The following is a 22,085-nucleotide window of genomic DNA, read 5'->3' as shown; positions in this document are numbered from 1 at the left end:
CATGCGTCATGGCAGCACTGTTGCCAGCTGACTGAATTAGCGGGAATTCGCTCTGTTTTGCCAATATTTTTGTTTTGTCTTCGAGTTTTTGTACTTTTCCACGCTTTGTCATGGTTGAGGGAGAGAAATCCAAACAGGGCAACTTGCCATGGTAATAATTAAAGATATATAAGGGTTTATTTATTATAATTCTTGAATTTGCAGGGTGGAAAAATACCGGCCGAGCACCTTGGACAGCCTCATTTCCCACGAAGACATTATTAAGACAAGTGAGTTTTAATTTTTCCTATCTGATTCTTATTTATTTGCATTGTCTCTAATTTAATTTGCAGTAAACAGATTCATCACCGAAGACCAGCTACCTCACCTGCTGTTTTACGGACCGCCGGGCACGGGTAAGACGAGCACAATCCTGGCCTGCGCTCGGCAACTCTATTCACCGGCGATGTTCACCTCGATGGTGCTGGAGCTCAACGCTTCCGACGACAGAGGCATTGGAATCGTGCGAGGCCAAATTTTGAGCTTCGCCAGCACGAAAACCATTTTCAACAAGGGCCACAAACTGATCATCCTTGACGAGGCAGATGCGATGACCAATGATGCTCAGAATGCTCTCCGCAGAGGTAAAAATTTTCTTTTTAATTTTATTTAAAAATCACAAGTATGTATGTATTGAATTGCAGTCATCGAGAAGTTCACTGACAACGTCAGATTCTGCATCATCTGCAACTACCTGAACCAAATCATTCCTGCAGTGCAGTCGAGGTGCACCAGATTCCGATTTGGGCCCCTCACAACGGAGCAGATGCTGCCACGGCTGGAGCATGTTATCGAGCAGGAAAAGTAATAATGCGTCGTCACGCATTATTCCACTTTTTTAAACCCAAACGTTTGTAGGGTTCCAGTCACGGAAAATGGCAAAAAGGCCTTGTTAACCCTCTCCAACGGGGACATGAGAAAGGTCCTAAATATTTTGCAAAGTACCTCCATGGCTTACCCGGAAGTAAACGAAGACTCGGTTTACTCCTGCGTGGGCCAACCGTTGCGCTCTGACATTGCAAACATCGTCAAGTGGCTCCTCAACGAGCAATTCAGGGTTGCTTATTACAGTAAGTAATTTCAGATGATTTGAAACCTTTTTTTAATCATTTAACTGTCCCAATCAGATATTCAAGAGTTGAAAATCAACAAGGGGTTGGCACTGAATGACATTCTGACTGAAATTCACCTTTATGTGCACAGAAGTATGTGATTTATCAAGGAATCAGAGCTCAAGTCTCATTAATTCATTTATTATTTTCCAGTTGAGCTGCCGCCGAAGATCAGGATGGAAATTCTGGTCAAGCTGGCGAATATCGAGGAGCGTCTGGCTCTCGGCACCGAGGAGAGTGTGCAAGTGAGCTCTTTGGTCGCTGCGTTCCAAGTGGCCAGAAAAATCGGCATGGAGTCGTGAAAGGTAGGAATAAAATGAAACTTCTTATTATTAAAAACTAGATAGATAGATTTATTGCGTGTCAAACTTAAATTACAAGATGAATATTTGAATTTGACGCCACCCCTCCCGAGATTCCCTCCGAAACTTCTTTGGCTGTTGATTTCTCCATTTAAGGCAAGATGAAACAACTTGCTGCTAGTCTCGTTTTTTCAATAAATAACAATCGCTTTGTGTCGTCTTGGTGAAAAGGAGTTGGTTAGGAATTGAAAGAACAAACTCAGCCGAAAATGTTGCTAACTAGACTGTTGAATCCGCTGCTTAAACTCGAGAAAATGCCAGAGTTGGGGTCCGCTGGTTGCTTGAATTGTTGCTGATGGTGCGCGAACTGTTGCGGGGGGAAGGGGGGTCCTCGCTGCGGAGCCTGCGGAGGTCTGAATCCGTCGGGCTATCGGAAAAATTCGGATTAAAAATCGCTCCAGTTTCCAAGAGTGGACACACACTGATTTATTTACAAGACAAAAAAATGAGAAAAGTAAAGAAGAGACTACAATGATTACCTTTCCTTCAGTCTTGTGGAAATGTGAGAGACTCTAGATTGCTACTGTTTTTGTTATTACTGAGTTGTGTGAGGGTGGAGGAGGTGAGGTTGAGAAGTGGTCCTTGTGTGCCAACTTGTGTTTTGATTCCATCAGATTCCAACTGTACGTGTGTTCGATGCCATTAGTTTAATTCCGATTTACACGAACATAATTTACAAATATGTGGACCCAGGATTAAAGTAGCACTTGTATTGAATTATAGACAGTGCGCCAATCGTTTCCTGAGGGTCAGAATAAGTTAAACAGCCGAATCACCCAGTCGACAGTTCGACACGACGTGCCGAAAATCAGCGGGAAAGTAGAAACTGTTACTTTGGCGGGTTTTGGTTTGAACCTAGCAAAGAGAACGCCATCGACCAATCAGAGAAGGGATGATTAGCGCTTGTCTGAAATCGAGACAGCAGCGCCACAGTGATAGCAAGTGCTTAATTGCGCTGACTGTCACTTTGGCGCTGCTGTCTCGATTATAGGCAAGCGCCAATCAGAGAGCACCCTGATTGGTCGACGGCATTCTTGTTGCTAAGTTCAGACCAAAAAACCGCCAATGTAACGGTTTTCTACCTATTTTCGGCACTTTTTATCGACCCTCAGGAATTCCAGTGTTACTTTAAGTTGAAGCGTTTTTATAAAAGGGTTAACTGTTCATGCTGAGACATGCATCATGCGACTCAAACCCTGGATTAATTGTCTAGCACGTTGTTTCAATTTTATTATTAGGATTATAATTTATCTATAGCGGCGGGACTAAAAGACATTGTTTGTTTGTTTTTTACAAAATAATTCTTATCAGTACATGTTCAACAGTAATATTTGGTGTAGTGTTACAGTTCTCAAAGGCACTTAATTTCATTTAACTCCAAAAAATGTTTAATCGCTAGAATTTATCTGAAATTGGTTTTTAACAATTATGTTTTTATATGTTTAATTTATGCCACTATATTAGTACCTCTTTTTCGTCATCTAATGCTCTATGTTGTGGCCAGAAGGGCGTTCCCGCGTAAGGAGGAACCTGTATTTTTATTACATTATATTTTATCTCGTTTTTTAAGCAACAGAGAGATCAATAGGCGTTCAGAGAGTTATGTACATTATTTTGTAACAACATTCACTCGAATTCAGAACACGACTTATGGATTGTACACCTCAAACAAGAAAGTGCAGCTGTGAAGAAAAGATTTTGGTACAGACCCGGCAGTTTTGCACTTGAATGACTAGTATTGTGCTTTTTTGTTTGACTTTGTGCCTTTATATACTTAAATCAAATGAAATTGTGAAATCACTCCACACCGTGACTCTGGGAAAATGTAGTGACAGCGCCATTGCACCTCTAATGTGGCTCAGGATATTTTATTCGTAATTCAAAGCCAGGGAAAAAATATCCTCGAAAGAAAAAAAAACAGTCACCAGTTGTGTTAGCCCTTAGTGTTCAAAGCCGCCAACAGATGACGCCACCGTGTTCTTTAGTAATAAATTTAATTTTAAGGAATTTCCGCTGTGATTTCACAGTCCATCCTGCCACTGTGGGAGTTCTTCACGTAAAATGTTTTCTTTTGACGTGCTGAAAACCAAAATCAGTTAAGCCAATCGCCGTAGAGTCGGGAAAAACTATTTTTTGAAATTCAAAATCTTTTCCAACGTTTCTACAGCGAATGGCTGGACTGATTTTGGGTTTCAGCATGTCAAAAGAAAGCATTTTAATTGGAGAATGCACAGTGGCAAGAGTGAGTCTGAAATCACAGCGGAAGTTAATTAAAATTAAATTTATTGTGAAAGTATACGGTGGCGCCATCTGTTAGCGGCTTCGAACACTATGCGATTCTTCTTTAGAACAAGCTGTTGTGTTTTTCCTGGTCACCCTGATTGGACCTGAGAAAAGGTGCAATTGTGCTGTGCCAACATCTTCCTCGGGCCCTTGCCACAATAGTTTAAAATAAATTAGGAAAATATTTGAATGAGATTCAGCTTAAAATGAACCCAGAAAGATCACATGCACTGTCAAAAGTCTGCAAACAGCGGCGGAGAGAGAATGCGAGGGATAATAAAAAATATCCCTCATCATGACTAGTCATATAGAAACACAAGAATATCGTCCGGCACGGCAAGAAAAAAGTCGTTATTGCACTCGGAAGAAGCAGGCAAGCAAGCAGCCGGTGGCGAGCGCCACGGCGAGCCGCGGGGGCCTGCCGGCGGCCGACGAGGGGATGTCGGGCTGCCTGGGCGAGAAAGTGACGGGCGCGAACGAGCCCGGATTGAAGAAAGTGTAGGGCTCGACGTTGTTGCTCTGCGAAGAGGAAGTCGTGACTGCTTTGAACTGATCATTGGCTCGCGTGTTAGTGCCACCACCAATGTCACCGGGGGGGTTAGTGTTGTCCCCGATGTCGCCCCGGTTGCCCACCACGTTTGTCAGCGGAGGACCCCGCGTGACCAGAACACCCATGCCTGTCCCAGCACCGCTGCCGCCCAGCCAGGGCGGCGTCTCGAACGGATGCGGCTTGCGCCTCTGCTGAGGCCGATGACCTACCTTGCCCGCGCCAGCCACCAGGGTCACGTTCAGCAGCGTCGGGTGCTGCTCCACCACGGCGAACTCCACCTCGCGAGGGTAGTAGCCTTCCGCGAACACCTAAAATGGGAAAATCGTCGAAAAACGTTCGCAAAAACATGAATTTAACTGCAAAAAACCCACGCAAAAATTTTGCGGGTTATTTGCGCATTTTTTTAATCAAAAATTCTCATGATGGAGGACCAAAAATCTTTTTACAAAATTTGTTTCACTAAGAGACCTAAAATTTAAACATTCTTCGTAATTTTCCAAAATTTTCTGGGCAAAATTAAACATTTTCGGGATTAAATTTGGAAAATGCGCAAAAAAATTGAAAAATTGGCGAATCCTGGTCAGAATTGCGCTGGGATTTCATTTTTAAGAGTGCCAATCGTTTCCTGACAATCGAATTAGGGTTAGCAGCCAAATCTATCTGGTCGCGGCGTGCCGAAATTAAAAACCGTTACTTTGGTGCTTTTTCGTTCAAACCCTTAGTCTCGAGAACGCCGGCGACCAATGAGAGAAGGGAGTGGTTCTCTGGTTGGCCAAAGATCGAGACAGCAGCGCCACGGTTACAACCAGCATTTTTGAGCTCTCGTCTCAATCCTTAGCCAGTGCCAAAATCGGCCAAATTAACGGTGTCAACACGTCCACCGATTTCCGGCACGCCTTGCCAACCTAATGGTCCGATTGTGACTCCCAGAAATCGATTTGCACGGTCAAAAATCGAAAACAATTAGCTAATTTAAAAAAAACGATTACGCAAATTGTGTCCTTTTGGTTCTAATAAATTAATGTCAATACGCACCGAGAGAATGTACTGGCCAGGCAGCAGCACTCGCCAGAACTCTCCGTATTTGGTTGTGTGGAATCCGACCTCGCGGCTCTTGACCTTGAGCGACGCCTTTTCAATAGGGTTGCCGTTCTCGTCCTGCACGAAGCCTTGCACTCCGCGGTGCGCTTCGGCCAGATATTTCACAAGGGGCTGAAACAAAATCGTCCTTTTTAACAAAAACCATCATTTCTCGTATGAATAATTTATACCAGTCGGTTTTGTTCCCAGAATTTGGGCAGCTGTGACCTGGCAGGATACTTGCAGCACGACATCTCGATCGTGACCTCCATACATCCGTTCCAAACGTAATTGAAGTCCTGCATTCCGCCTGTTTTGTATTAATTTTTTTTGTCGATGTTAAGATTAAATTTTGTATAAATGTACCGCAGAATTTGATTTTACCTGTGAGTGGGTACCAGGAAGCTCCGTTGGTGATACCCTGGTTGAAGGACGGGGTGCCGGCCTTGCAGGGCTCTCCTCGGTGCATTTCCTCGTGGTTCGAGGAGTAAGTGAGGGCCAAGTGTTTGAACACATCGTCGTCGGGAGTGACGGAGGGTGGCGAGTTGTAGCTGTTGAAGCCTGGAAGAATTTTTTTAAAAATTAGTCTTCTGAAGTGTATCAGGGGACAGATACCTGAACACGAAGCTGAGGTTTTGCAAAGTCCTTTGAAAGCAGTTTAGGAAAAAGATTGGCTCTTTATTTATTTTTGTCCCTATCTCTCGATTTGGCATTAATTATTTAAATTAAATTCTTACTTGTGGTAGGGGTGTTGTCGAAGGGGTAGCTGGCAACGAGGGCGCCGCCGTGCAGACTGCCCGACAGGGTGAACTGGATTTTGGACACCCACTCCTTGACGGCGTCCGTCTCGGGCTGGGGGTTCTTGTTGTTCTGCTTGAAGTAGTCGGGGAAGTTGCGGTTCAAATCGAAGCCTAGAGCGTTGTACCGGCCTTGTCCTCCGTCGCAGGTGCCTTCGCGGGCCACCTCGAAGCCGTCGGGGTTCATCGAGGGCAGGATGTGGATCCTTGTGTTGTCCAAAAGCCACCTAATGTACTGGTCAGTCTCGTAGCTGGTCACCAAGTACTGAAAAAAATAATTAATTTGAACCAGTTCGAATAAGAGTGCCTCAATTAATTAATTTAAAATATTTTCAAACATATTATAGAGCAGGAAATTTCGCTTTCACTCTTTGTCGGGAGAAATGGATCCCCCGCCGAGTGGTCAGTAAAACAAGAGCAACGGGGTTTTTTGTTTGTGTGGAGAGCGGCTAGCCGTAGCCACCCTACTCCGTCATTGTCAGCAGCACCCTGCCGCTTCTCATCTCGCTCTCTAGCTGTGTGTGGCGCGCGCAAAATCAATAGGGGCAGCATGCCATTGGGGAGCGACTCACGTGGATCAAGTGCAGCATCATTTCGCGGCCGACGGCCTCGTTGCCGTGCATGTTGGCCACGTACTTGACGTCCGGCTTGCCAATCATGTGCTCGTACGGGGAGGCGGACACCACCATGACCCACAAGTCGCGACCTGAAAGCACAACGTCACACAGATTGTTATCAGTGTTTGTTCTCATCAAAGTCACATTACAATCGAGGCATAATATCGTTATTTATAAGCCAGACAAGGCAACAAAGCCAGATAAAATTTGATATTTTTAGGGACAAGATCATTTTCTGCGCCTAAAAACCTTTAAACTGTTTGCAGATTTGCCTGAAAATTAGGGGACAGATAATAATCCCGCATGTCTTGAGGCCCCTATATCCCCTCAGGTTTGCGGGAGCGTTTTTGAAAAATCCAACCAAATATCGCTGAACTTACTTTCGATTTTTCATCATTCAAAAGGTCTCGAATTTGGAATCGTGATTTTTTTGGCTAAATTTGTTCGTTGGAATAAGAGAAAATTGCATTTTTACACACGTGTTGGCCCATTTTGGGCCTGCTGATTAAATTGACACTTATCTCGTGGTGGACAATACGCGAAAAATGCTTGGAAAGTAACCGTAAACGTATAGCGGCAGTTCTCGCACCTCTTACTCGACGACAGTCCGGCGCGCGTGCAACTATTGGCTATCGACCGTGAAAAAAATTGCGGTAATTAGGCTAGTTTGCGAGTTCCAAGCGAAAAAATGCGCCGCGCCGTGGAATTTACTGCACGCACGCACTTAAAAAAAACACTGATTCGTTTTTAGGACATTTTTGTAATACACGTCTTGCCATTTAATTTTTTTTAATATGCCTCGTCTCTGCCTCCTGTCACCAGGAAATCGGTGGGTGTATAAAAATAAGTAATAAATATGGCCACTACTTGAGTGCAGAAACAAGTTTGCCGGTGCGGTGCGGGGTCAAAGCACCTGGCGCCGCTCGTCTGGCGATAATCTTCTCGTTTTCGTCAGGAGTTAATTAGCCGCGAGTGTTGAAACGACGGTGTTTTTTTTATTATTATTTTTCCTTTCCTTCTCTTCTCTCGGCTGCAGGGGGAATATATGGGCAAGCAAGAAAGCAAGCAAGAGTCTCCTTGTTTCGCAGCAGCAGCACCGTAGAACGAAATCCAAGGTAAAAGGCTATCCGGTTATTCTCGATTATAACGGGACAGATTAGCAGCCGGTCTGCCGTTAGGAATCTCTCACACGCACCCTGCACACCGCCGCCAATGTCAATGATCCCCCTTTGATTGTTCTTAATGAGAGCCTTATTTGCGCAAACCTTGACTCAGCTGCGGCGCGATCGGCGAATATTCAGCAGAGCGATTCACCGACACCGTATTTGTAATTGTGTTTACAGCTGTTTTGTTGCTACCTAAGGAGATTGAATAATATTCAAGACTCGATCGTTGCAACGGATTCTCAGACCTCTGCGGTGCATATATTTATTTATTTCTTATTGATTAAAACGCTGAGCAGAGAGGTTCGGGCTATAATTTCATTTTTTCAAATCTAAAAAGCTTAAAATTTTCTGTTATTGTTGTCAACGTTTTGCTCATCAGTCTCGTCGCAAACCGCAAAAAGAGGAAGTTTATGGACAATTTCGGAGCCAGCCAGAAACTTTTCCATCTCGATGTTATTTATGGTCGCTTTTTCGGTGTGAGGCAGTTTGCCAAGTGGAACAGAGAGTTTTGCATTTTCCGGCGGCTCGAGGGAAATACGCCAAAACAAAAACAAGAAAAGTTTCGGGCCAATTGGGTAAAAGGCCCACGCGACACGCCGCAAAAAGCCTCTTAAGTGATTTGACGGCGAATTTGGTGTCTATTATATTATGGTAGTGGCGCGCGCGACCGTTTTACAATTAATCTTCATGTGTTTGCCATTAGGCGAGAGCGATATTGGAATTATATTTGGCGGTTGATCGCATTCGGTGCCGCCGCCGGCCAAAGTGATTAATGCTTTTGACAGATTTGGCCAGTATGTGTATTAATGGGTCCACGCCTCGCCGCTGAGAGCGAAATTGGCGAAAAAGTTCCGACTTGGAAAACCTCCAAGAGGGAAAAGTTCATTGCGCGGAAAAATCGGTCGTGCGTCACTTTTCAGCCCGGCTTTGCACTTCAGCGCGGACCAAAATAAAAATAAATTTTGCAAAACAGCGTCGGGTTTTTATCGTTTGTTTCAAAACATGCGACATGCAGATGTAGTTTGTTATTTTTAAAATAGAAAATAGGGTCTGGAGATTTTGCAAATGGCGGGAAATGGACAAAAAGTGTCAAATTTGGAAATAAAACTGTTTTAAACGATTTGGAAATATTAAAAACATTTTTATTTACTAAATTTTGCGGTTTTTGACCCTTAAAAACGAGATGAGAACCATTTTTCTTTAATTTTTCCTAGTCAAAATTTTAAATCCGGAATTTTCTTGCTGTTAAAATGTCGAGAAACTCTGGACGGACAGAAAATAACTGCATAAACCCAAGTCACGTAGAGAGCAAGGGTGGAAAACAGCTCAGCGTTTGCCTCTCGCACGATCAGGGGAAGAAATTTAGTGCTGTGAAAACTTTGCTGTCATTAAGCGGGCGTGGATTTTTCTGTACTTGCGCAACGTGACCTAAATAATTGAGCAGCTAGCCTGCTTTTCATAGCAGGACGAGAAGGCACTCTAGCTGCTGCGGCTCGTCGTCCCGAAAAGAGATTGAGAAGTTACATTTTCCGCCGTTTCTATCCATTCGCGGTCATCGACATTTAAATATTCATGCATTGCGCCAGCCACACTCTGCACACACGCATCTGGCAAACGACCAAAACATTCATTTGCGCGTCGAGAAAGAGCATTGCGTGCGTGGTTAACCTTGAGGAAGGTCGTATTTCACTCACCCTGGACAGATTTTCCTATCGAGTAGAGGGCAGTGAGGCTGGGGAAACGTGAGCTGGTCAGCCGCAGGAACTGGGTCAGTTCGTTGTAGTCGTGGTACTTGAACTCGACTCCGTAGTCGGAATTTGCGCTCGAAACGCTGGGCGTAGGCTCCGAAGGCGAGCTGAACGAATCCAAAGGAACGTTGAACACGGAACCCTGAGATTGCTGAAACACAAGAGTCCAAATTAAGAAATTCCTGTACAAGACAAGATTAAAAATTAATTTAATTCTTAAAAAAACAGGCAGATAAAAATTTAATGACTACACATTTCAAATTTTTCTAGCCCATCTTGCAAATTTGATTTTCTTTTTTCGGTAGTTTTTAAAATTTGCTGAAATTTCTTTCAGTTGGAAGAATTTCTTATGTAAAATCAATTTTTGGGCTTGAAAACCGTCTTTGACGAAGTTTTTGATCACACCAATCGATTCCTGAGGCTCGAATTAGGTGAAATGGACGTTTTTTCCGACCAAAAAGTCCAGCGCGTTGTGCGAACTTTTTTCCCGCCAAAACAATATGAATGCGAGAACTGCGCATGCGTCAGAGCTGACTGGATCTGACCAAGAAGTCATTCGTACAGACGGTCTCTCTGCAAGTGCTCAAACTAGCTCTGACGCATGCGCAGTTCTCGTATATGTTTTGGCGGGAAAAAAGTTCGCACGTCGCGCTGCACTTTTAGGTCGGAAAAAACATCCGCTTCACCTAATTCCACCCTCAGGAATCGATTGGTGTGCTCAGAAACTTTGTCAAAGACGGTTTTTAAGAATTTCCGTAAAAATAATTGAATTTTTCTAACGAATCACCATCCAAATTGCAAATTCGATTTGGACACTGACCATTATACGGACCTGAGCGGCGCCAGGGTAAAACCGGTCAGGTGACTCGAAGCCTAAAGGTCTGCTGTTGAAGTCGGTGTGTTGCTGGCCCATCACTTCCTCGACAGCCAAGATGTACAGGTAGATGAGACCCACGACCAGGGAGGTTGTGCACCACGACCCCGTCTTCATCCTGCCGCTTTTACAGCTGCAACACGAAACAAAATAATCGATTAATAAATAAATGCGATCGCACACGGGCACAAAAGTAAATTTATCTTCGTCGTCGCGCTGAGGGTTACCAGACGCAAAACGATCAGTCAGGGAAAACGGATTAGCTACTGATCTGCAGGTGTGCAATGGCAATGACGCACGAAAGAGTGTGTAATTCAAGCAGCGTGGTCGTAAATCAGCCAGGACACACCACTTGCAATAAACAACCCTGTGTAAATCACCCCCGAGTGGCCGGCACAAAAAAATAGCGGTTTCAACGCGAAAAGGTCGTCTGATATAGAAATTTACGGATGTTCCTGAATTTTTTTAGTTCCAAAATATTCCTATATTATTTTTACCGGTCTTTTTTTCTTTTTCTTTGGGAATATCTCTGTTTCGACGGGCTGTCATGTGTGGTGTGCGATAATTCGCTCTCGACACGCGGAACAATGTAGGTCATTGTGACGCAGCCTCATTGTGATCGCTCAAACAGGAATAAACACATTTCCATTGCACGCCTGAAAAAGCAGTCTGAGCGGAGCAACACTTTTCAGTGTTAGCATGTCATCGCGGAACTAGTTTGCCGCCGCCGCCACCGCCTCTTTTTGCAGATCAATGCCACCACACTCCACCGAGCGAGCGAGTTCACCCCCTTTTATTATTATTTGTTGGCCGATTTGTCACCGTGTCACTTTTTGCATCGATCCGATGTGAGACAAATAACATGCACTTATTCACTTCTACAGCTAAAAGCGCTCACATTTTTATAAAGAAATTAAAGGATGTGAAAAGGTTTTTGAACCGTGTCTGTCATGCCAGCACAGGATGCTTGCGAGTTCCGCTCCAAAGCAGGACAAACAAAAGCAAATAAAATCAGGTTGTTGTTTCCTTTTAATTTGGTCCATCGAGCTATGAGTGCTAGAGCAAAAATCTGGCCTTTTGGAATTTGAAATTTTTAGCTGGAAAAATTAAAAAAAAGCCGTTTTAAATAATTTAAAAATTTAACATGCTTGATCATTTTATGAAAACTCTATTTTTTAATAAAAACAAGCCGTTATATTTTCCCAGATAAGTTTGCAAATGTTTCATATCGATTAAAAAAATTTGAATTGACATCTGACCAATTTTTATGATTTTTTAAGAACTATAAAGGCAACTTAAAATTTATAAAATTAATTTACAGAGGATCCCCTTGCTAATTAAATCAAAGTTAATGTCACCAAATTTTTTTCAATTGTTCCTTGATTTTTTTGCGCTCGGAGAGGGCTTTGAGCTCTCATTGTCAGTCTCAGTACATCTTCAAGCGTAAAAACGAGACAATTTTGTTTCAAACTATCCCAACGTTAGCTACAAAACGAACACATCTCGTTGGAATAGAAAATAAACTTTGTGACCAGCGGCGGCCGTAATTGGAGATTGGAGCAATCCAATTTTGCTTGTTAATCTATATGCAGCAAGCGTTTTCCAGGCCTGCGAAAAATTCCGGATCGCCCGCGTAGCTGGCTTTTGATCTAATCAAAACATTTTGGCTCTCTGCCTGGCGCTAGGAGGCACACGCATTTATTAAACGCTTTAAGCCCCGGCCGAGCTTCCCGTCGTAATAAAATTCCGCAAAACCCACAAAAGCGCCTACTCTCACAAATAAACCGCCGCGTATGTGTGCATGCGTCGGCCGATTAAACAGCCCCCATGCTTATCTCGTCGTGAATAATTATGTTTAATTGAGATTTAAAACGGAATTGGAGCGAAATTAGAATTTCAAACACCCGCACAGGAAAATGTATAAATTGAATGAAATACACAGGCGTTGCTTGGAACTATATTTTTCCTTGTCTCTTTTTCAGCAATTTTTTTCTATTCTGGATCATTCTGGTTAGCTAATAACTGACGTTTTAGCTTCCAACTTCCAACGAGAGTCAATTTTATCCAGAATGATCCGCTTTTTCACCTGAAAGGGGGGAAATTCATGGAGTGTGTATGAAAACCTGATATTTGTTATTCATTAAACAAGAATTTTTATATATTTAATCATTAATTTTACATATTTTTACAGCAAAGTTTCTGTTTTGAGACTAAAAGCTTCCAGTTTAGGACCGGAGCTATAAAATAAATTGTCTGAAAATTGCAGATAATTTCCTGCTGCAAATTTGAACGACTTTTGCTTGTTTAAAATAAACCAGTTTTTTTCTGCGTCTTTAATTAGCTAAAAAAATATGTTGAGGAGAAAAATTGGGTTCTAAACGTTCAGAATTTATATTATACAGCTAATTTCCTTCGGTAAAACAGCAACATGTTTCTTTTCCACTTCAAACGACGTATAACCGATTTTTTTTCGAGTTAAATCGTTGGAAAAATGTCAATTTTTAATGAAAAACACTTCCAACGGATTCTTTGTGAATCGAAGAGGCTGTTGCTTGCGGGAATTTTCAAATGGGAGCGCAGTTTCCCGGAAGAGTAACAAAATAAAGTGGGAAAATCGTAATATACGACCTTTTCCAGGATTTTCAGCCAAAATCATGATTAATTCATCAATTTACTGGTTTTGCAAATTTAAATTAATTTTAAAAATTCGTGAAATCTGATTTTCACATTCCCTAGAACGTACTACGTGGAATTAATTTCCTCGGGTGTGCTTCTAGTCGCGATTTAACAAACAAGAATCATAAGCATAAACAAATGCAAGCGAAACACGTGCAGACTACGCGATTATATTATTCAATTAGAAGCAGAAATGCGGAAAACATGTTAATCAGGGCAGTCCGTGCTTTTGCCAGCTTGCGCGTTTGCTGGTTTTAATGACAAAACATACGTTGTAGTTAGTAGAAGCCGTCTGCTGTGTTTATTGTTTAGCTGGCAGGGCACTCAAATGAAATCTTTTCTCGCCAGCAGCAGCCAGCACACGAGCAAACAAAGCAAACAAAAGTGCTAAATAATAGCAGTATACGTGCATTCGCTCCGTGTGTATATAACTCCATCCAATCCACTTTTGTTTCATTTGAGGAAAGGGTTGAGCGCGCGCGGCATTGATTTCTGCCAAATGCACGAGTGAGCAGGCAGGCATTATTTCGTACACAACACGTATTTACTTCGATGCAAATAATATACGTAGGCATTAATTAGCTACGTAAACAGCAGCAACCTTGAGCTGCTGCGTGGGTTATTAATTCTGACTTGCAAATATGCATTACATGTTTAATTTGTTTGCTTGAAAATTCAAATTGAGAGAGTAATGCCCCTGGCATTGGAAAAATTACAAAAGAAAAAAATACCTATTGATCCGAAATAAATTATTTTGTTCTTTATACAGAGTTTCAAATAAGACTAGATATATTGAGTTTAAGGGTACGAGTTTGACTTTGTAACTCAGTTGCCTCAAAAAACCTTTCAAATTTGGAAAGCTGATAGAATTTGGAATTTTTTGCTTAAAATGAAGCTTGATTTTATGAAAGTTAACTTAAAAAGAATTAAACTCTCTAGAACAAGACGTCAGATTTATATGTATTTGATTTTCCCAGAGCACCGTTCTGTCAGAAATTTTAAAAAAAATCGCGAAAAAAATGACAAGATAAATTTAAAGAAATTATGGCATTTTGAAATTAGTGAAAATTGTGGTTTTTTGCTTTAATTAAGCTGTTCCATTGGTAAATTGTCATCATTTATCATCGAATTGCAAAGAAAAATAAATTCCCCTACACTTATTACTTCTTGAAAATTGTTTTTTAAATTTTATTTGAGCCATTTTGTGAGAAACTAACATGTTTAGATATTTAGCCTGAAACTGTTGCACAAATAAGAAAAACAAATTACACTTTGAATTTAGACGAGAGAAGACACTGATTTTTTTTGTAATTCTCAAAACAATAGAGAGCATTTTTCAATATAAAGATAGGCCTGGTAAAATGAATTTGCTGCCAAGTTCAAAATCAGCGCGATGCATTGTTTTTAATCTGGAGAGCGTGACATTTCTCTACATACATACTTTGGATGGGAAAATTGCATGTCCTATGATGACAAGTCTGCACGCGATTTTTAATCTTTTTTTTTCGCGTGCGCCACGCGAGGCATCGCATGCCGCACAATCGGATTTGATTGTCTTTAATTAAGAGCATTCATTCATGCTCATTCTCTATTTAAATTCCATCCCATCTCTGCGTTTTTATTATATGCTTTTCGCAACGGCCATTTGTTGGCTCCAATCCAGTGCGTTTTATTTCGTTTCCTTCACAAATGAGCACCACATGCCACGGAAAATTAATTTTTTTCGGTATCAGTTTCTATTCCAATCCTAAAATATTTATTTTTGAAAAGTAACTGAAAATTCTTAAAAATTAGGAGTAGGGAAGCTAAAAAGTTTGCATTGTCTCCCTACTGTAAAACAACGATTTATTTCCCAACTAGGGAACTTTTCCTCCAAATTCGCACAACTGTGGATAGATCGCGATGAGAAGAATCGAAATCACGCGAAAAAATAATTAATTTAATTGTTGTTTGCTAAATTTCGCAAACAATTAACTACTCGTTATAGTCTACAATGCAAAATGTTACTAAATGTTTGCCTTAATTAATGTTTAATTTACTTGAGCTGTGAAACAATCTTTAATTAATCTTGCGTACGTATATCCTTCAGAACAATCTCGTGTACATATGCCTTTCACTTAAGAAAATGGTCTTTTTATCCCCAATAAATAAGTATCCTTGCTTTCTCTATCTCTCTTTGAAACTACTGATTCTACCCGACCCACTGTTTGTCTAAATAAATTCAGCATTCACGCCAAGATAAAAAGAAAAAAAAATCCACGGTCAAATACAAATCTGTTGATTTGCCAAGGTCGGCGCGGCGCTGCGCTGCGCCTCAAGAGCAAATCGTGGGAAGAATCTCAATTCGATATATACACAATTTTAATCTATAGGGTTATTTAAATAAACTACTATATTACTAGAGTGGGATTTTAAGTGATAGAGTTTGGTCGCTTACCACGGGGCGGGCACTCGACTGGTCTGCATGGCTGATGGAGAGGCAATGGTGCTCGGCGGGCGCTCCGACAGCCTTTTACCCAGCGTCCGCCACTCACCAGCGCCATGCCATCAAATTTTAAATCATCATAACTAACTCCCAAGCCAAGCCGAGTCAGCGCAGCATACTCGTTTTTCTTATTATTTGCTCTACTCGTAAACTAGTAGCATTCTCCTAGCTTGACTCTCAGGTCTGCATAAATAAAAAAATAAAAAAATAATTCCGCCATTAATGAGAAAACGCAATTAAAATTTATTCGCTGATTGCAAGAATTTATTGCTTTATCTTGCCATGAAAAAAGGGAATTACGTGTTACACTGAGTAGAGGAGTGGAAATTCCATCTATGGGTCATTTTATCTGGGCTAGAAAACTGTCCATTTGAGGGGCTGCTCAAATAGGTTCGGATCGCGTTACTCAATGACCCTCCAGCGATGAGATAAAACGATCCACAGGAAAATCAGGAACGTCGTTGGAAAGTTGTTGAAGATAATTAATGTGACGCAAAGAAAGACTGCAGAGATAAATTATTTAAAATTTGTCGTCACAAACGCGTAAGGTGTTGTTTGCACTTTTGCGTATTTTTTTATCGCCAATTCCCAGCATTTTTTTATCGCATATTCGCCTACTTTTCACTTTTGGTCGATGGAATATTCTCGCTCTTCGTCTACGTCAGCGCCTACTATATTCCCGAGTCCTTTTTTAATAACTGCGACTAGCTCGGATCGGTGTTTCCTCTTCCATACAGGGTATTTACAGTTATAGACACACATCATCTCCTCCCGCCCATATTAATTGTGTCAATAAACCAATAGAGCACGACAACCTGCACACTGCTTACAGTGGGTTGAAATTAATTCCAATATTTTTTTTATAAATCGTGATTTTCCAATAAGGACGAGAAAATATTCGTGATTAGCATGTCGTTTTTTTATTTACATTTAAAATAAAATATATTCAAGAGCCCACTTGCCAGGTGTGAAATCCCAGTTCTCAGAAACAAGGAAAAAGGCAAGTAATAAAATCTGTGCGTCAAGCAGATGGACATTATGCAAATGCATCGCTATTCTGCATGTAAAACAATGTGCATGCATCTTTCTTTACCTTTTCTCTGGTGCACAGGAACTGCCGCTCTATATATTCAGAAGCGAGTCACACTCGGTTGTCAAAAATACACACGGAATAAAATAAGCGACTTGTTCTCGAACCAAAGTACGTGCACTTACTAACAGTCAGCGCCTGCCGCAGCGAGGATAAGAAATTTTCTAACTGTACCTTGCGCTCGCTCAGGTGAGTTCACTCGATCGCTCCTCTCCCTACCCACCGAAACATCCGCACACGCAATGGAACACCCAAGTTTCAGTTTAAAGAATCTTCGAGTAAGATTTAAATTTCTGTGTAAAAAGAAATTAAGGGTATGAAGTTAAAAAGAAGGGAATTTTATACTGGTCAAGGGAGGTCGAGACGAGTCTAACGGTGGGCAGTTTAATAGAACTCGAGGTTTAAAAATGCAAAAATAATGTTTTTTTTTTAGTTTTGGGGTGGAATTTCTCTTAAATAAAAAATAGCACCGGTCAGAAATTTTCACACAAGTTCAAACACGTCATAGAACAACTTTAAAACACAATTTCAAACTACCAACGTCATGAACTCATTTACAAAATTTAAAATTAAACCTAAAATTAACAGTTTTGACCATTGACCCTGACCGAGGACAAAAAAATGGTTCCAGTTCGATCGGGCTTAGCGAGAGGAATTCAAAAAACACTTTATTTTTTAAATTAGACCACAGAGAGATGAAATATTGAGGTCTCAAAGTGTTCCTAAAATTCCTGTAAAAATTGCTATTTTAGTTTTAATTTTTTTAAACCGGAAAAAATTATTTCTAGGGTAAAAATTCTTAATTTATCCTGTTAAAGGCCATAAAACTATTGTTTTTATTAATTATTTTACTTTTTCGCTTATATTTTAACAGTCCTTCACACGATTTTCTCTCAACTAGACTTTATTTCACCTCGTCATGTCCCTGGCGCTATAATTTTCCGTCTCGGCGAGAGTGTGGACGCCGATAACTTTTGTTTTTTCTGTAAAAAAAGCTCGGCTGCTGCGTGGATGTTCTCGCATGTGCACGTAATGTCAAATGATATGCCGAGAGAGCAATGTGCACCAGTGAGTCTCACTTTGGTCGGGCTTGACGTCATTCGAAAATCAATAAACCCCCGAGTTCTTATTTTCGAGCGCCATATATACACTCCAAATCTAAAACATCTCACTCGGCATGCAGCTTCCTTCCGCCACGCTGGTCAGGACGCATGCACGTTAAATTAATGTGAACCACAATCAAATGGTTTAACTAGAATTTACAAGACGAATTTTTTGGACATTTGCAGGGCGAAACTGAACAATAACAGCTGAATTCCCCATTTTGCAAAAATTTCACGAAAATCGTCAATGTTTCCCGCTTGATTTTAACTCCTATCCAACAGTCTGTGAAATTTGAGGAAAATTCCTTAAATTGTAAAATAAATCGTGCTCAGAAATAAAAACCATTTAAATAAATATATTTTACCCGTTGGAATTTATTAGTTTTTGACGGCGCGGTTAGAAACGATTATTCGACGCTTTGTTTTGCCCTCGTTTCAATTATAAGCATTATTATTATCTGCCGGCTTTTCGTTTGTTCTGCTGCTCTGTATTACGAATGATTTCGCCCCGAGCGAGAGCGCGACCCATTTGTGAGCCAATTCAATTCATTGCGTCGTGTCATGCCTCACTAATCAGTCAGAAGAGCAAAAAGCGGTTCAAACGAAACGAAAAGGGCATCATATGAGGTGAAATTGCATGCATTTCGGGCCCAAAAGCAAAGTGTGCGTGCACGGAACACGCTCTGAAAAGCACGCGATGTATATATATGAACTGATTTTCCATTGCATGCTTCCATTGTTCCCCCGCAATTTGTGCAGTGACTCATTCAAATCTGAAAACCGCAAATTTTCTCGATTTTTTTTTCGCGTTTTTTTCCTTTAGTGAAAGTGACAGATGAGAGCTGTAAAAAATCAAAACTTAATATACTGCAAAAATTAAAAATAACCTCTAAAACAAAGGAAAAAGCATTACATAATTCGTCCTGGTCCCGGCAAAATTGCGCAACGTTCAACAAACACCCAAATTTTCATTGTCGAATTGATTGTTGACCTTTTCTTGCAACAAGGAAATTCGCGTTTGGTTGTTGAAAGTTACGCAATTTTGCCGGGACCAGGACGAATTGAAAAATCATGATTTTTTTTCACAATTTAGAGTTCCTCAACTAACAAAAACCGCCGGGACGGGTTTTTCATCCCGTCATCCCAGAAAAAATAATCCCGTCACTGCTGTCCCATTTTGTCTCTCGGGTTCGTCCCTGTCCCTGTTAGCTCTTAACCTTGTCCCTGTTTAGTTCCCCTCGACCCCTTAATTCAGATTCGTAATTTTTAAATTTTCCACTTAACTTTTAAAACTACCCAATTTTGTCAGCAAATAACAATTGCATGCAAATTGTAAACCTCGCAAGAGTGCTCATTTTTAAAAATAGGTCGGCGGAAACAGTGACTTTTTACTATAATAAAAAAAATCAGTAAAATTTCGCATCACTCAACAAGCACCCAAATTTTATGTGTCGAATCGATTGTTGCCCCTTTCTTGCAACAAGGAAACTCGCGTTCGGTTGTTGAAAGCTGCGCAATTTTTCCGCGACCAGGACGTATTGCTTCCAGGGTTCGCAAAACCCGCGTTTTTCCAGAAAACCCCACTACATCGCAAAAAACTGTTTTTCTGCCATTTTTGGCATTTTTCCGAAACACATAATGCATTTTTATGGAAGATAAAAAGTTATTCTGTCCCGGGTGCCCTCTCTAGGTATAACCATTAAATTTTTCGATAAAAAGGAATAATTCTGCAACTCTTACTTGGTTCTATATAATTTGTTTATTTAAATTCAAATTAAATGTCAACACGAACACGTGTGAGAAAGGTCGGGGCTGTTGTTAATTTGGTTTGATTGCAGCAACAGCTGCAATTTTGTCCTTGAAATGACACGCTGGCTTGTGTGCGTGTTCATTCAGACTCAATTATCGTCACCCTCTGGAAACACCTTTTCCTTCACCGATGCTGGCAGTTACAAATCAAAAGCGCCAGCAATAATATCCTTTCGTGACAGACGATAAAAAAGGAGGAGGAAAAATTTAGACAGGGGGTTAATGCTATTTAACAGCTGACAATTTCTAAATATTGACTTTTAACAATTTATAAAATATATACACTCTCCAAATCCTGTGTGAGATTAATTTATTTCCTCCTCAATTAATGAAGCAATTTTTTGTTTGGGTACGTCGAGGAGGATTTCAAGGTGATGCAGAGGTCTTTCACACCCGTCATCATCTCTATTGTTGTACGCCGTCTTTTGATGTACCCTTTCTGCAAGCTGGTGTGCTCACAAATTGTGAGATCTGACGTCGTTTGAGATTCGGAGAGGAAGCTGTTATATACAGCCAAAGGTGTCAAGCGCCTCCTTCAATACGGAATGTTTGCTAACTGCAGCAGAGAGTGCACCAGAAAAGATATAAATTTATTCACTCGAGCGAAATACATAGACTGCAGTCGCTCGATTCGCCTCTGATTTAGAAATTGCGGGGATTTTCTCGCTGTTTTTTTAATTTTTTAAAAACTTCATAATTTGGACTTAAATTGATGGGATTTTGATTGAAAAAAAGCGAAAATTTGCAGTTCAACGAGCTAACTAATATTCTAAATTTTGATTTTGAAGAATTAAATTCTTACGAATGTGCAAAACAGCAAAAAATGAATTATTTAATAGAGCGTTAATGAGATGTTCAGACCACGAAGCATTTTGACGCATCTTGTCAGCAAAATTATTTCCGTAAATCGACAATCTAGTGAGGATATTTTTTAAAATGTTCAAAATTTCGGTAAAAGGTAAAATTTTACAATTTTACTGCGTTTTGCAAGCCTTCTTTTTAATTTTCTAAGAATTCACGCAAAATTCCCACGAGTTACGCCCTCGTCCAGTGTTCTCAATGCACAGATAAACTGGGAAATGTGTTCTTTTTGCATCAAAATAGCAAAATTTTATTATTTAATTGGTTTAACTCGTGAAAATCTGCTATTTTAATTTTTTTAAACAATAAACAAGCGATTTTTGATGACAGTCAGATAATATACTGATCATTTTCTTCAAAGCTAAATGATTTATCAGATTAATTCTAAACTTAAAAGAAAAACACGAGCTTATTTAAATAATCAACTTCTTAAGTAATTAAATTCTATTGATTGATATTTTGTTTATATCAACCAGCTACACCTCAAAAGACACAAAAATAAAGTGAAACTGAAATAAGATAAATAAATTAAATATAAATAATTTAGATACATACTCTTTGAAATTGGCTGGACTTTCAATTTTTTTATTTCTTTCAATGCGTTTTTTTCTTAAAAAACGGCTTCTTGCGCTCCTTGCATTAGTCTGTTTTCTGTAGCACTATTTTAAAATATAACAAAGAGTATATTTTTGTTATGTGATAGCTGCGATTATAGCAGCTGACAATGAGCGAGCACCAGCTGCCGATTCATCTGATTTGGCTCGACTTTGAACATTCAGAAAAATAAATAAACAAAAGCAGGACTTAAATTAGTCCAGTTTTCACCAATTTCGTATAATATTATTTTCAAAGTTACACCATAGTCAAGCCAAATAATAAAATAAAGAGTTAAATTCATTAAAAATTAGCCTAAATAATAAATAATAAATTAAGGAATTAAAACTAGCTCGTTGAATTTCATCGAAAAACAATTTTAGAAATTCAGCGCATGATCCGCGGCTACGAAAGTGCATTGGGGCAGGTGCACAATGGATTGTCAACAGGCCGGAGCGAATATGGAGCTGCTACGGGAACGAGCAACAAGTTCGGAGGTCACAAACACATATTCACATCACAATCGAATATATTTATATGTGGCCGACTGTGAGTATCCCAGCCACTCTGCAAAATTCGAGCTGCTATATGCACTTTGCGCCACTCACCGGCAGGGATGATTGATGGGGGGCTGCATCCCCGTGCGAGATCTATCGGTTTTGCAAGGGCGCGGGCGAGCAGAGCGAGAGCGAGAGCAGCCGCGCGGCTGGAGCCAAAGCGAAGCCACTGAGACACGGAGAACCGCCGAGATGCGAACGCGAGCCAGCAGCAAAAATCCAACCCCGGAAAGCGCGGACGCATGCGCCTGCCTCCGCACTATTTTGTTTTGCCTCACGACC

The 22,085-nt window shown here is 40.7% G+C and overlaps 2 protein-coding genes across 9 annotated transcripts; one reads left to right on the top strand and one right to left on the bottom strand.

Moving 5' to 3' along the window:
• The first annotated feature begins 3 nt into the window (after positions 1-3).
• Positions 4-5,789, top strand: RfC3 (replication factor C subunit RfC3). The gene is made up of 8 exons (XM_065491083.1): positions 4-151; positions 205-269; positions 333-623; positions 684-843; positions 898-1,109; positions 1,167-1,244; positions 1,305-1,456; positions 5,637-5,789. Exons 1-7 carry the CDS (start codon positions 111-113, stop codon positions 1,451-1,453), a joined length of 996 nt encoding a protein of 331 aa, XP_065347155.1. The 5' UTR covers positions 4-110; the 3' UTR covers positions 1,454-1,456; positions 5,637-5,789.
• On the bottom strand, positions 1,475-21,973 carry LOC135944254 (carboxypeptidase D-like). Of its 8 annotated transcripts, XM_065491080.1 has the most exons (12): positions 15,742-15,868; positions 10,575-10,761; positions 9,701-9,905; positions 6,796-6,929; positions 6,164-6,488; positions 6,042-6,071; positions 5,811-5,987; positions 5,618-5,736; positions 5,382-5,558; positions 4,556-4,654; positions 1,993-2,134; positions 1,812-1,880 (listed from the first exon to the last, which is right to left on the bottom strand). In XM_065491080.1, exons 1-11 carry the CDS (start codon positions 15,768-15,770, stop codon positions 2,000-2,002), a joined length of 1,617 nt encoding a protein of 538 aa, XP_065347152.1. In that variant the 5' UTR covers positions 15,771-15,868; the 3' UTR covers positions 1,812-1,880; positions 1,993-1,999. The 8 variants fall into 8 exon arrangements, with proteins under 8 accessions (XP_065347147.1, XP_065347154.1, XP_065347146.1 ...); XM_065491075.1 differs by lacking the exons at positions 1,993-2,134; positions 15,742-15,868 and adding an exon at positions 21,855-21,973 and having other exon boundaries at positions 1,475-1,880; XM_065491082.1 differs by lacking the exons at positions 1,993-2,134; positions 15,742-15,868 and adding an exon at positions 16,883-17,032 and having other exon boundaries at positions 1,475-1,880.
• Between the last annotated feature and the right edge of the window lie 112 nt (positions 21,974-22,085).

Source organism: Cloeon dipterum, chromosome 4, assembly GCF_949628265.1.
Source record: "Cloeon dipterum chromosome 4, ieCloDipt1.1, whole genome shotgun sequence".
Lineage (NCBI taxonomy): Eukaryota > Metazoa > Arthropoda > Insecta > Ephemeroptera > Baetidae > Cloeon > Cloeon dipterum.
This window is presented reverse-complemented; position numbering and strand designations above follow the sequence as displayed.

What these genes read in the sequence shown, in the direction of transcription:
- RfC3 (XM_065491083.1), top strand. Translation starts at nt 111, where the DNA reads ATGGTTGAGGGAGAGAAATCCAAACAGGGCAACTTGCCATG. An exon ending in TCAGAATGCTCTCCGCAGAG is followed by an intron (nt 624 to 683) that starts GTAAAAATTTTC and finishes ATTGAATTGCAG; the next exon opens with TCATCGAGAAGTTCACTGAC. An exon ending in TCACCTTTATGTGCACAGAA is followed by an intron (nt 1,245 to 1,304) that starts GTATGTGATTTA and finishes ATTATTTTCCAG; the next exon opens with TTGAGCTGCCGCCGAAGATC.
- LOC135944254 (XM_065491075.1), bottom strand. Translation starts at nt 21,883, where the DNA reads ATGCAGCCCCCCATCAATCATCCCTGCCG. An exon ending in AACCTCAGCTTCGTGTTCAG is followed by an intron (nt 5,988 to 6,041) that starts GTATCTGTCCCC and finishes AAATTCTTCCAG; the next exon opens with GCTTCAACAGCTACAACTCG. An exon ending in TCTGGGAACAAAACCGACTG is followed by an intron (nt 5,559 to 5,617) that starts GTATAAATTATT and finishes ATTTTGTTTCAG; the next exon opens with CCCCTTGTGAAATATCTGGC.